The following is a 15,272-nucleotide window of genomic DNA, read 5'->3' as shown; positions in this document are numbered from 1 at the left end:
TTCCCTAATTAGAATCTCAGAGAGTGGGGCCCTGGGAATCTACATAATTCACAAGCTTCTCAGAGCTGTGGTACACAGGAAACCATGAGAATCCTTGTTCTGGAAACTTCAGAGAACTTGGCTGGGGGCTACCCCAGGATTTGGTGGAGTCCCTGAATCTCCTGTTAGCTCTGACACTGACTAGACTTCAAATATCATAGAAGGCAAGCACTGAAATGTGTTTATAGTTCTACAGTTTTCTTGTTGAGAATCAGAAATATTAATAAAAACTTCTGGGAGTCAAAGTAATAAGAAGACAAGGAACTGAATTTAGTCCTTGATCTGTTATCATTTGGCAGTAAGGTACATATTCAACAATAGGATCATTCTGTATAAGCCCCAAATCTGACCTTCTTTCACCTTCTTTTCATCTTTCACACTGACCATTCTGTCTTTTAAACACAGGATTAAATGAGGAACTAAAATTCACCAAGAACCTGCTAGGTATCAGGTACAGTGCAAGTTGCTTTCCACACATTTCTCATTTCAGCCACCTGTGAAATTGCTATGATTTATCACCATTTGGCAGAAAAGGACATTTAGGGCACAAGAGATTAAATAAGCTGCTGGTTGGGTACATTAAGTATTAATAAATAATCAGATAGATAAGTTAGGTAGTTAAGTAAGCTGCCAGATTAGTAAACAGCTAGTTTCAAATCCCACCTACAACATTTACTAGTTGCATGACCCTTGGGGAAACTCAGCCTCTGAGTCTCATGGCACTGCTGATAAAACGGAAAACATCATCCTCACAAGGTTCTGAGGACTAGAGATGGACTCAGGTACACACAGCACCCAGTACAATGTCTGGCCTTCAGCCAATGATAGCAACCCTCCACTCACCTCTCCATTCCCTTCCAGCTCCTGCATTCAAAAACTTTTATTTATTTACTTTTAATTTAGGAGGCTCTTTGCTCAGAATCCTGAAAAGGCTTCTGTTACTTTACTTTTTTTTTCCAACCTCTGGGAGCACAGAATAGGCTTCTGCTCCTTTAAATAACTTTAACAGGCACCAAGGAACACTGTTAGCTCTTTCTTAATTCTGTAGGTCCACATTTAGGAAAAAGAAATTGTTAGCCTCTGACTTATTTCCAGCTTACAAAAAGGCTGTGATGTTGGCAGCCTGGGAAAAGTAGTTTCCGTGAGTCATGCTTTCAGCTTCCAGCCAGTGAAGAACAGGAAATAGTTACATCACTATTGCCAAAAAGCACAGCGAATCGCTTCCACCACAGGGCTTTCCCAGATGACGTCAGTGAGCTGAGCACAGGGCATCACTCTTGCCAGATGGCCCCGGAAGAGTCTCAGCTGCCCTGTCAAGTTTAGCTTCTCAAGTTCCCCAGAACCAGCACGTCAAGGATCACCCCTCCAGAAAAGGAAATGATTTCTCTGATCGTGATCAAACCATGTCATGATTTCAGTTGTAGGTGGTGAGTATCAGTGACTGTATTATACATGGTTTTGGTTCACAGCTACTTTTTTTTCTCTGCGTACTTACTCTCAAGGGCAAAGGGGTGGCATTTATCACAATGTTATGATTCACTCTGCTAGACTGGCTGTGTTTCATTTCATCTTTGAGTTCTAGACCTAAGGCCAAAAGGATGTCAGAATTGCCACCCAGAGTTAGCTGCATGCTCTATGCATCCTGGTCATCTCTCTTGGACAGCGGCCACTAAACACAAGCTGCAATGATTATTGTTGATGTAGTCAACTGATTTGTCCCCCTTTTAATAATCCATGATCCACACAGACATGAATCTAAACCTTTTTTTTTGACCCTATCTTTTTCTTACTAGTTTTCTTATGTATTTTGGAATAACAATTTCTCTGGTTATAATACACAATGTGTGAAACACTAACTGCATTTATTGGTCCTAAATTCATTCCTAAGTCTAGGATTTGGGGATTTAGTGCACAAATCCACTTTCTCCCTGCTCATGTTGTTCATGACTTTATGGATTCTGCTTACATTTCCTTCCATAGCCTTGGTCTTTCTAAGCAGAAATCTGACCAGCCTCGGTTCCTACTCTGCTTCCTCCACCACCTTGACTGTTAACATATGCTGTTGTGGGAAAAGCTTTTCATTAAATATGCAAACAAATCAACAATAAGGAAGAAAACAACTAAAGCACAGAAGGATGATTTTAACATGGACTTGTGCTTGTTTAACAGTACCCATACTGTTTGGTGAGTTGCCTAAATACAGAGGGAGATGGCATCTTAACAGGATGGGTTTGGAGTCTGAATTAAATAAACAACATGGCAAAAGAAGGAAGAAACCAAAAGTTGGGTGACCAGGGCTTCTTGGATTCTACTCAACACTTTCCACACCAACAGGCCTCCGATTCTATCCCCACTGCTGCTCCTACACTGTCTTATGTTTTTCTTTTACAACAACAACAAAAAACCATAGAACTTGTTTACTGTTCACAATAATTGAAATAAATCACTCTAATTTGGATTCCTTTATATGAGAACTTCCATATGCTTAAAACTCCTGTAGCATCTTTATAGTGTGCAGGTCATAAATATGTTGTCTGAAGATGGGCAAAGTAGGTCATAGAGATAGGAAGTGAGTTCATGTCATGTTGTGAGTCAGTGGCAACAGAATATGAGCTCAGGGGCCAAATCTGAGCTCTGATCATGTGACACAGTCCTCACCTTCAGAGATGACACTCTCCCAGAAGTCCAGGGTGCAGAAATGGATAGGCTGATGTTCACTTTTGAAGAGGACCACAATGAAACCCTTTTAATATTACTTAATGATTCCACAGACCTCCTGGGTGTTAAATCAGGTGAATCTATTTTTAAAAATTGCTATTTACTTTTTTAGGTGGCTGATCAAGACAGTATGAAATTTCATACAGTTTCCTAACTTGAGAAAACATGGTGATGCAATTCCTCCAACCAGAAGGGATTTATGGACAGCAGTGGCTAGGTCCTAATCTGCCCTGAATACAGGATGACTACACAAATTCGCAGATGGACGCAGCTTTCTCTCTAAGAAAAGTCTGCTGAGAACCCTCGTTCCCGCTCTGTTTCTGCCTCCAAGAAGAAAAGCCTAAAACTCACTTTCTTCCAGACTCTTTAAAGGTCAGTGGAGTTCCCGTGGGGTTCATATTCAGACGCTTTGGGGATTGATGATGGATCATAAATGTTGCTGAAGCTCATTTGAGCCCCTGGCCTCATGGTTTCAGAACCATTCAGCCAGTCAAATATTTAATTTTCAGGGAGGCAGGGGAAGGGAACCCCTCCAGGGGTTGCTATGCAGCAACGTATGTTCGCAATTCACAATTAATTATACTTCAGTTTCTCAATGTATGTTACTTTAAAATTATACAGTGCTTAGCAATTTTCAAATTTTCATTTCATGCTCAAAATATTTTCAGGACGTAGCTATTGTTATACCCATTTGTACAAGCAAGAAACTGAGGTTTCAAGAGGTTATGTGGCTTAAACCCAGATCTGCCTGATTCCAAACCTTATGCTTTTTTTAAACCTCTATTTTGAAATAATTATATTAAGTCACATGAGGTTGCAAAGAAATGGAAAGTCTCATGTCCCCTTTCTCCAAACCTCCTCCAATGTTAACATCTAAGAAACTGACACTGGCACAATCCACAGAGCCTATTAAGGGTTCACCAGTTATTCACGCACTTGTGTGTGTGCATGTGTGTGTGCAGCTCTATGCAATTTTGTCATGCTCTTTTTTTTTTTTTTTTTTTGAGACGTGATTTCGCCCTGTTGCCCAGGCTGGAGTGCAGCAGCACAATCTTGGCTCACTGTAACTGTCACCTTCCAGTTTCAAGTGATTCTCCTGCCTCAGCCTCCCAAGTAGCTGGGACTACAGGCGTCCGCCACCACACTCATCTAATTTTTGTATTTTTAGTAGAGATGGGGTTTCACCATGTTTGCCGGATGGTCTCAAACTCCTGACTTCGTGATCCGCCCGCCTTGGCCTCCCAAAGTGCTGGGATTACAGGTGTGAACCATCGCGCTCAGCCTGTCATGCTCTTTTTATACATGAACCATATACTGTTCTACCAATTTTAAATATGAAGTCAGATTACAGAAATAAATAAAATGATTTTTCTTTTACTACAACAGTACCTACCGATAATTACATACACAACCAAATTTCATTTCTAGCTGCCATTAAGAAGAAAGAAAAGGATGAAAAGAAAAAAAATCCTATAAATCCCAGCTCTTGAAAGCATTAGTCTGTGCTATGTGCCTTGATGGGCTTATCTTCTGGAGGTGACAATAGGTACAGATTAAGGAAACATGATTTGTTGATTTATTGATAATTATGACAGCAATCTTCTCTCTTGTCAGAAAGTTCCATAAGTAAAATAAAGGTAATTTTACCTTGACTTCAAATTTAGTCTCATCGTCTTCCTTTCTCCGGGAGTTCAACTCTGTCTCTGTATAAGGTTCCTCAGATGTTCTCAGAGGAGGAGCTAGAGGGACTAAGAAAACCTGCCATTAATTTGGTTATTTGACTTATAAATTATAACTCAGAGCACTTTGTCTGACTTGGACAAATAGCTGGACCATGTCAATGTGGTTAACTAAAAAAGCTCAGTTGAGCTGCTGCATTGATTTCCCAGGTGGTGGATGAAATTGGAGGTGAAGGAGAGACACAGAAAAGAAATAGAATCCTTGACTCCAGGGACTTGACATTTCAGCAGAAGAGAAAAAAGTCACACCCAGCACCATACGAAACTTCAAACTACAATAAATCTATAAATATAGTAATGTGGTAAAGAACAGTAGATTTTCTGTCATTCCCATTTTTAAGACTCAGCTAAAAGGTCACTTTCGGCTGGGTTTGGTGGCTCACACCTGTAATCCCAGCACTTTGGGAGGCCGAGGTGGGCAGATCACCTGAGGTCAGGAGTTCGAGACCAGCCTGGCCAACATGGTGAAATCCCGTCTCTACTAAAAATACAAAAATTATCTGGGCACAGTGGCATGTGCCTGTAATCCCAGCTACTTGGGAGGCTGAGGCAGGAGAATCACTTGAACCTGGGAGGCAGAGGTTGTGGTGAACTGAAATCATGCCACTGCACTCCAACCTGGGCGACAGAGCTAGGCTCCATCTCAAACAAACAAACAAACAGGACACTTTCCTCATGAAGTCTTCCTTATTACAAACTTTATGGATTCCTTTATGCACTGCTGCTTTGGCATGCATCATGTGTACAGCATAATGTTGCACTTGATGTTGGTCTTTGATTCGAAGACTAAATTCTAGGTACTGCATTGTATTGAATATATTTTCCATTATAAAGGTAATTAATTTTTGCTTATTATAGAAAATCTGAAAAACACTAAAATCTTAACATTGAAGCATAGTCACTTAGTATATTTCCTTATAGTCTTCTTTCAAATGCTCTCCCTCTTTTTACCCACATACATGTACACACACAATCATACTATGATTGTACTGTAAGGGGATGGCCATGCTTGCGATAGCCAGCAGTTGTTGCAGGTAATCTGATGGTATAATTGTTGCATTCCAGAACTGATGGACCCACATTTATCAGTGAATGGGAGGACTGTGAGAATCAGTTGGCTGAGTCAGGAAGAAATTGGGCTGTCTTGCTCTTGCTCTTTTCTCTCGGTCACTCTATCTCCCTTCTCCCCTTCCCACAAGGTCCTAGACATCTGGGAAATATCCTTTCTTTAAGCTCCATGGCCATTTGGTAGTAAAATTGGGACTTGGAGAGGAGAAGCCCTGGTTAGGCCTCAAGGCTTCCTAACCCACCTTACCAGCTTTACCAAGCATTGTGGGTGATGGCCACAAGGCTAATAGGTAAGAGGTACTTTGAATTCTTATTTGTCACAGTCGCCACCCTTGTATATGCTGGTCCCTTGGGAAACTCACAGGAGATGTGATTAATCCCAGGCAGGATTTGAGCATTTCTTTTTTTCTTTTCTTTTCTTTTCTTTTCTTTTTTTTTTTTTTTGAGATGAAGTCTCGCTCTGTTGCCAGGCTGGAGTGCAGTGGTGTGATCTCAGCTCACTGCAACCTCCACCTCCCAGGTTCAAGTGATTCTTCTGCCTCAACCTTCCAAGTAGCTGGGACTACAGGCACGCACCACCATGCCCAACTAATTTTTGTATTCTTAGTAAAGATGGAGTTTTACCATGTTGGCCAGGATGGTCTTGATCTCTTGACCTCATGATCTAACTGCCTCAGCCTCCTAAAGTGCTGGGATTACAGGCGTGAGCCACCGCGCCCGGCCGATTTTAGCATTTACAGGTCCCAAGACCAAAATGCCATTCATCAAACGCCACCAATATATCACCCTGATTCTTAGCTATGATAGACTTGAGGGAGGTTGACATCTGACCTCCAGAGGCTCCTCCCAACCCTTTCATTCTGTGAGCCAACTGGAAGCAGCTTGGGCTTTCTATGGGTTTTTCATAGATGTTATGTTGAAAATGGTAGGAAAGTACACTGCTGCCCCAGGTTATATATATGACCATTAATGCTGCTTTGTAATAACAGACAATCCTTTGGGCTCCTCCCTCTCTGTGGGCTCTCTATAAAGTGAGTGATTCCAGGCACAATAACTAGATGCTAGAAATGGATGCACTATAATTGGTGACACCATGACTGAGAAGCGCCTGTCCTTGACACTGTAAGTAGAGTGAAGCAGTGAAAGGTAGGGCCACAGAAGCCACACTGCTGGTGTTCAAGCCTTGCTCTTTCATGCACGAGGCACACATGATTACAGTCACCTCTGTGCCTTACCTTTTTCATCTGTAAAGTAGGGAAAAATGAGAAATCCTATAGTAAAGGCTGTGATGAGGCTTTAATGAGTTCATTTGTGAAGAATGTGGATCATATACAATGCATAACATATTTTAGCTATTATAGTCACATGGCATTAAAAAGTTTTTTCACATTCCTTATGAACTTCAGAGGTGTTAAAAGTTGTAGCCAACGCATCCAGCTAACAAGAGTCAGAGCTGAAATTCCAGCTCGTAAGCCATTCCACCCATCTTCTTTACACTGTGAAATACCATTGCTTATCTTGGCACAGACTCAGCTACTAAGGAATCACACAAAAATGTTTGAAAAGCCTTTTAGTGACTTGCTAGAGTCCACACTCAGTAGATACTTGCCAAAAACAAAAGTGCAGGATTGTTCTGCAAAACGAGCTAGTTGTTTGACTTAGGTCAATGACAACCTGTTCAGACTTGACAAAGACCTATTTATTCTGGAAAGGAGTGTTATCTATTATGAAATCTTGTATTTGAAAAGCCGAGAAACAAATCTCTAATTCTTGCTTTATTTACTTGAAACAAACATATGTTCCTTGAAACAACAAATGAAACCAAGTCATAGACATGAACATGGTTTAGCTTGAGTGAAGATGAAAGGTCAAGAAAACAAAGTTCTGTTTCCAATCATCTAAGAAGGATGTCTCTGTGTATGTTTGGGTATGTCTGTGGTATGTGTATGCAAGTGTGTTAGAGTGTGTACGTGGATGTGTGTGTGTATTTGCAGATAAAATTCAGGAAATAAATACACTACATGTTATCAGGCTTACTTCTAAAAAGTAGGATACGTGGTGGAAGACGAGGCACTGTAAATTGTACTAAATGGAGAATTACCAAAACACACCACAATTTTCAGATAAACAAAAACTGAAAGAATGTATTGCTAACAGGCCAGGCACAGTGGCTCACAACTGTAATCCCAGCTCTTAGGGAGGCAGAGGCGGGAGGATAGCTTGAGCCCAGAAGTTCGAAACCTGCCCGGACAGTATAGCAAGACTCCGTTCTCCACAAAAAGGAAAAAATAAAGACAAGAAAAGAATTTGTTGCCAGTAGACTCCCCAACAATAAATACTAACAGAAGCTCTTTATTCTGAAGAGAAATGACATAAGATAGTAACTCAAATCTATAATAAGGAATGAAGAACCCCAGAAATGGTGAATAAGGGGGTATGTATACACACACACACACACATATATGTATTTGTCTTAATTTGATATATGACTATTGAAAGCAAAGATTGTAATACCATAGTGGGGGTTTAACATATATAGATGTAATATTTATGATAAGAATAGCACAGAGGATGGATGGGGAGCATATGGAAGTATGATGTTGTAGATTTCCTATATTTTGCATAGAGTGGTATGAAACTAACTCAACAGATCATGACAAGTTAAGATGCATATGGTAATCCCTAGTCTGGGTGAAAAACAGGGCAAAGAGATATGATAACAAGCCAATAGAGGAATTAAAACAAAATATTAAAAAATATTTACTAACCCAAAAGAAGGCAGGAAAGAAGGAAAAGAGGAATAGAAAGTATGTGAGACATAAAGGATAACAAAACAGGAGCTCTAAATCCAACTATATCAATAATGATGATGGATGTAAACATAAAAATCTAATCACTCCAATTACAAGGCAGAGGTTGCAGTGTATAAAAAGGCAAGGCCCAACTATATGCTGCCTACAACAAATATACTTTAAATACAAAGAAGAATAGAAAACAAAAAAAAAAATACGTTGTGCAAACACTAAGCACAAGAAAACAGGAATGGCTGTGAAAATATCACACAAGATAGACTTTAAGAGTATTTCTAGAGATAAGGAGCAAAGGAGAGACATTTCATCATTATAAAAGGGCTAATATATCTGCAAGACATAAAAACCATGAATATATATGTGCTTAATGACAGAGCGCCACAATACACAACACAAACAAATGACATGTACATCCCGCCCAAGGACAGTTTATTCCGAGAATGTACAGTTGTTTTCACATTTGAAAATAAATCATTGTAATTTACCATATTAACAAATAGAGAAGAAAAACCATATCATTATCTCAATACATGGACCAAATAAGCATTTGAAAAACTCAATAATCATTCATGATAAAAATTCTCAAAAAAAATAGAAATAGAAGGGAATTCCCTCAATCTGATAAAAGACATCTGTGGAAAACCTATAGCTTACATTATACTTAAAGGTGAAACTTCAACTTTTTTCCTAATATTGGGAAAACACACGGATGTCTGCTCTCACCATTTCTATTTGACATTGTAGTGGAGGTCCCAGTCATTATAATATGACCAGAAAAAAAAGTACAAAGATTGAAACAGAAAAAGTAAAAGTATCCCTATTCACAGATGATAGGATTATATCTCTATATAGAAATCTATTCCTATTCTTAAATATGGTAAATTCCATTCATTATAGGGTTAAAAAAATGTGAAATGCCTAAGGCCTTTACACTCAAAACTACTGCATTGTTGAGAGAAATTAAAGATGACCTAAAAAACATAAGTTATAACATATTCAGGAACTGGAAAAGTCAATATTGGTAAGATAATAGTTCTCTCCAAATTGGCTCATATATCCAGTGTAATCCCTATCATAATCCCAGCAGAAATTGAAAGGTGATTCTAAAACTTATGGAAAAATGAAAAGGACCTAAAATAGCCAAAACAACCTTGAAAAAGAACAACGTTGGAACACTGCATGACTTGATCTTAAACGCTAACTAATAAGCTATAGTAATCAGGACCATATGGGATTGGCATAAGAACTTACCTATTTTTTAAATCTCTGCTCAAAGAACCAATTTTACTACACCATTGCTAATAAAACGTGGGCCTTTTAAAGGTCCTGAATGGAGTCTATTGTATGCTGTTATTATTACGTTGTTATTATTATGATGCATTTGTTGTTGCTGTTGTTGTCGAGATGGAGTTTTGCTCTTGTCACCCAGGCTGGAGTGCAATGGCACAATCTCGGCTCACTGCAAACTGTCTCCCGGGTTCAAGCAATTCTTCTGCCTCAGCCTCCTGAGTAGCTGGGATTACAGGCGCGAGCCACCGCGCCCAGCCTTTATGATGCATTTTTTTTTTACTTCTTCAGTAGATTGTGTGTTTCTCCTTACATCCAGGCACTTGGTGTTATCTAAGTGTTTATGTCTTCCATGTCTGTGCTATGGCATATCTGTAGTCTGTTTTTAAAAGTATCTGTTAAAACAGTGACCATTATCCATTGTAGACAACCAGTCTCAGTCCTTATGTTGCTGGAGAAACACAAAAGCCACAAAGCTTCTTTTCCTCAAATAACCTACCCGAGGTAGAGGGCTGGCTGGTTTTCGATGACACCCATTTTGGTGAAGACTCAGGATGTGGGGCCACAGGTTGCACTGGACGAGTCTGTTTGGCTGCCAGTTTCATCAGACTCACTTGCCTCTTGTGAAATATTTCCTGGACATCATCCAGCCTCTGCAAAACTTTCTGAGCTTTGGCCTGCAGTAACAAAAGCAAATCATGATGAACAGGTCTCTCTGTATACAGCCTGAGGACACGAAGCATTCCCTTTCTCCCACCTTCCCCTACTCCCCCCATCCCTACCTCCCTCAGGTGACCCCCTCTGGGCATCACTATGCAAGTCGTTGCAGGTCCTGCCATGCTCCAGAATTGTGCATCTAAGGATCAGCCTCTCCTACTTGAGACCCTTGAGGGCAATGACTACATCCTTGCATGATGGCATCTCCAGTGCCTGGAACACCCTGGCACAGGAGTTTGAGACCAGTCTGGTCAACATGGTGAAACCCCATCTCTACTAAAAAAACAAACATTAGCCGGGTGTGATGGCTGGCACCTGTCATCCCAGCTACTTGGGAAGCTGAGGCAGGAGAATCGCTTGAACCCAGGAGGCGGAGGTTGCAGTGAGCCGAGATCATGTCAATGCACTCAAACCTGGGTGACAGAGCTAGACTCCGTATCAGAAATAAATACATAAACAAACAAACAATTAGAATACAATGTGGTTTGTGTCATGTTAGACAAAGCAAAGATTTTGGCCTGAGTCCATGGATGGACTTCAGGGCATTCCCCAGAATTACATGAACAGTTAGACAGGCTGGATATAATCTGTTTGTTCCTCCACCGCATCTTCTCTTCCCTGCTGTGTGCCCAGGAAGCTGACTTAAAGAAGCTCTTAAACCAGAGGTGCAGACAAGGTGATGTGGCTCTCAGAGGATGGTGTGCTATCTACAACCCTGCTGGCTTCATGGAAGAATGCGCTTCTCAAATGCAAATCCAATCAAGTTATCCCCTGCTTAAATCCAAACTCTTTCATGTGGCCCACAAAGCCTACCTTGCCTGCCAATCTCTAACCTCACCCAAAACACACTTCCATTGTTCTCCAGGTTCCAGTACCCTGACCTTTTGGTCTGCACTGTGCCAGGCTCCCTCCAGCCCTGAAGCCTTTGCACATGCTATTCCTCCTGTCTGGAACTACTCATTCTCCAGGCTTTAGCTCAAATGACTCTTCCCGAGAGCCTTCTCTGACCCCAGTCCAGGTCAAGTTCCTCTGTCACATGCCTGACCCTGAATCCCTCCTTGACAGCACTTATATCAGCTTGTAATACATCTTTGTGTGATTATTTTGTTAATGTCAGCCTCTCCCACGAAACTGTAAGCTCAGTGAGGGATAGAAGCATGCCTATTTATTTCTTTTTTTTATTTGAGACGGAGTCTCACTCTGTTGCCCAGGCTGGAGTGCAGTGGCACGATCTTGGCTCAATGCAAGCTCCACCTCCCGGGTTCACGCCATTCTCCTGCCTCAGCCTCCCCAGTAGCTGGGACTACAGGCACCCACCACCATGCCTGGCTAATTTTTTCTATTTTTAGTAGAGACGGGGTTTCACCATGTTAGCCAGGATGGTCTCGATCTCCTGACCTCGTGATCCGCCCGCCTCGGCCTATTTCTAATCATCATGGTATCCTCAGCATTCAGCACAGTGTGTGGTACATCAGGAATGCTCATAAGCATTAATAGAGAAATGACTGATTTGAGTCAGATGAAGCGTCAGTATGCCAGGATGTTCAGGCCAGGAGTCTAAGAGGCCACCAGAGGGCTTTGGAATCGGTGAGTCCACTCAATACAGCCTGCTCAGTACACCCTGCGTGCACTTTATCAGGAAGAAGATACAGTCCCTCCCTCCCCTATCCATTTCCCAACCACAGGATCAAAATAACCCGGAAGCATTACCTTTGCATCGAGGGTGAGCAGCAACTCAAACTCATTGTAAAACTCCTTAGGGCTGAGCAATGGGTACTCCTTGGCTGTGCCCAGGAATGTTGCAATGTCATTCAAGGCGATGTCTACCCCCTCTCGAGACTGGCACTTGTCTACAGCTTGGGAAGCCAAGAGGTAGATTCCTGCCTCACACCATTGGCTGACCTTCGGAAAGAAACAGTGCCTTGTGCACTTTGCCTGACCACAACTCAGAGCCACCATAATCCTCAGCAGGTCTGAGCTTGTCTACAAGGATTCTGAGACAATGGAAAATTGTCATGGGACGGCATAAAGTTTAAGGGGTCTAACCACTGTAAATTATACTATGAGGTGGATAAGCCCAAACCAATCTACACCTGTCCACTTCTCAGGGAGGTCACTTGGTCAGCAAAATGAGTCATATAACGTTCTTCTCTCTTCCACTGACGGGAATTGCTACATCTCCAGAAGAAGACAGGTAAATATGTATTTAATTTGAGACAGCGTTTCACTCTGTTGCCCAGGCTGGAGTGTAGTAGTGCAATCATGGCTTAATGCAGCCTGGAGAGGTCTACCCCAGGCTCAGGTGATCTTTCCATCTTAGCCTCCCAAGTAGCTGGGACTACAGATGTGCGCCACCACACCAGGGTAATTTTTCTTTCCTTTTTTTTTTTTTTTTTTTTTTTAAGAGACAGGTTTTGGCCATGTTGCCCAGGCTGGTCTCAAACTCCTGGGCTCAAGCAATCTTCCCGCCTCAGCCTTCCAAAGTGCTGGGATTACAGGCATGCGGCACTGCACCACTCAGCCTTAGAGCTAAATATCTCTTAGGCTGGTCTAACCATAGAGAAATGTAATCAATGGTTTACCTGCATCCAAATTGGTTACGTGAACACAGAGTGATTAATGAGACATTAGACCCGGCCCTTACATTTCCTGGGAGAAAGGAGTGTCCCTTTTAACAAAAACACAACTTTCCTCTTTGGATTCCCAGGCAATCCCTATTTGCATTTACTGGCATTTGTCTTTCCTAAGGAAGCAAGAATGTAAAGCTTTGTAACTCAGCACAGCAATACTCAAAGTTTTTGGATGGTGGGAGGATGTCAGATAGGTGATGAATTCTAATTTTTCAGATTTTTTAAAAGACTCATTTTCTTTGCTCTTCTGAACTCCACTGAGACACCTGAACAGAAAGACAGGGGACCCTTATGCTACCTGAAGAGTTATATGAAAATAAGCTTCCAGTGCCAGTACCTCTGCATTTCCATTTACCATGTGACCTGAAAGGCAATATAAAATAACTATACAGAGAAAAAAAGATCAAAATGGAACACTCCAAAGCGGTTGTCTTTCTAAATGGGAAAATGATAGGCAACTTAAATGTTTGTCTCATTTTTTTTCCCTAGATAATCTAGGGAAATGAATGTAGCACAGTGAATATATGCTACATTTAGAATAATAAAAATAAAGATATTTAAGAATTAATAATTACCATTATGTAGGGGTGGGGGGTAGTAGGATATGTACATGCACATGAGTAACCTTTTTCTTCCTACATTTTTGGATTTCCACAATAATATGAACTCATGCTTTGATATATGCTGTGAAAACTTTCTCTTTACACATCATGCCTAGATCTGTAAAAAAACATTAGGCTGGGATTTTCTGCAGAGTTCCTATGGCTACTTGCTTTCTCTCTCTCTCTGTCTCCCTCTCTCCGTCTCATACCCACATGTGTGTGTGTGCGCGCACACACACACACACACACACACACACCACTCTGGAGCAAAAATGGAGTTGGCAAAACAGCAGCTGATCCTGCAGCGAGCTCAGCACACAGAGAAGGCTGCGCACCAGCCCCTTCTGAGCCACTTGCTTCTGGAACAACTGTATTTCATTGACATTAAAATCCCTTTGGCAATGGGATGAGGTAAGCAACCGGGTGGGTGCCCCTGGCATGCAAGAGGAACAGCTGTGGGGATGGAGCATGCTGACTCATTGCCATCAGTCACATGCTGCCTGGGACCAGCTGACAGGGAAGACTCCAGAAACCACTGCTCCTGCTGACTGGGAACATACCCTAGAGGTCACCTCCAAAGGGCACCAGGGTCTGCACACCCCACTCCCTGTGGGCCCCTGGCATGCAGCCTTGCTGTCTATCCTGTGAAGCCTCGGTGTGGAATCTGGCAGGCCTGACTTCAATTCTGGCTTCCCCTGTTTGCACCATGTGTGGTCTTGGGCAGTCACTTCCCCAGGGCTTCTCGGTGTCATTCCTGCACCACCTGCACCAGAATCATTTGGGCGCTTTAGTAAAATACTAGTTCCTGGGCAGTATTCCAGACCTACTGACGCTGAGTCTCCAGCCCTGGTGCATAAGGGAATCTGCCATATAACAGCTCACTAGGTGATTCTTGTGTGCTACATTTTGAGAACCAGCAGAGTATCAGTTTCTGCCTCTGCACAATGAGGCCATTAATACCTTCCTCAGAGGTTGTCTTGAGGATTATAAATAGATGACATAATTATGTTCCTGGTAGAAATAGAGTAGGTGCTCGATAAATGCTAGGGCATATAAAATAGTCATTATTACTTAAGCTTCTCCAAAAAGAATCAAAACCCTTTGCCTTTATATGAGGGAAGCACTCTGCAAATATAGTGCTTGGTTCTCTGTACACCTGAAAGCGAATCAAGAAGTGTTTCCACAGGGCCAGGCCAAAACACACTCTTAAAGTCTGGCTCCACACAGACAGAAATGGCCTTTAGTTAATTTAATGGGATGTGGTGGGATGGCCAGAACACTTTTTACCTTCAGTACCTCTTCAACCTAGGATGTGCACACTTTGAATGCCTCTTGAACATCTTTTCACATAAAGCGCTTGAGCCTGTCAGCAATCACACAAGGAAGGGAGGACGAGTATAATGGAAGCTTCTTCACAGAAAATCTTGCAGACATCACGTTCTTGGCTGTGTTTTGCTCACCTTGTCCAGCTGTCTATGAAACTCTAAGGACTTTCCTAAAATGTCCCATTTTTTCTTGTTTCCATTGATGAAATCGTCACAGAGGTGCCTGAGCTCCACACACCGGGGCCTGATGGTGTCTGCTGCGTAATGGTGGCTTTGGATGAGCTGGTCCCCAACCAGTGCCAGCAGCTGGGCCTTTTCCAGGGGCTCCTGCAAAGTG

General features: G+C 41.9%; 1 protein-coding gene and 1 long non-coding RNA gene across 3 annotated transcripts in view; one reads left to right on the top strand and one right to left on the bottom strand.

The window, feature by feature from the left end:
- Positions 1-15,272, bottom strand: part of MCF2L2 (MCF.2 cell line derived transforming sequence-like 2) — a 272,786-nt gene that overhangs the window by 112,155 nt on the left and 145,359 nt on the right. For both annotated transcript variants that reach the window (XM_011986157.1, XM_011986156.1), the window contains exons 11-14: positions 15,071-15,262; positions 12,089-12,280; positions 10,161-10,338; positions 4,405-4,505 (exon numbers count right to left, since the gene is read on the bottom strand). In XM_011986157.1, coding sequence (XP_011841547.1) covers positions 4,405-4,505; positions 10,161-10,338; positions 12,089-12,280; positions 15,071-15,262 — 663 coding nt within the window. The remainder of the gene's footprint in view (positions 1-4,404; positions 4,506-10,160; positions 10,339-12,088; positions 12,281-15,070; positions 15,263-15,272) is intronic.
- LOC105543951 lies at positions 2,883-11,466 on the top strand. The gene is made up of 2 exons (XR_001006699.1): positions 2,883-3,129; positions 11,012-11,466. It is a non-coding gene; the product is annotated as an uncharacterized LOC105543951 (long non-coding RNA).

This window comes from Mandrillus leucophaeus, unplaced genomic scaffold (assembly GCF_000951045.1).
Source record: "Mandrillus leucophaeus isolate KB7577 unplaced genomic scaffold, Mleu.le_1.0 Scaffold295, whole genome shotgun sequence".
NCBI lineage: Eukaryota > Metazoa > Chordata > Mammalia > Primates > Cercopithecidae > Mandrillus > Mandrillus leucophaeus.
The sequence above is the reverse complement of the archived record's forward strand: the minus strand, read 5'-3'. Positions and strand labels throughout refer to the sequence as shown.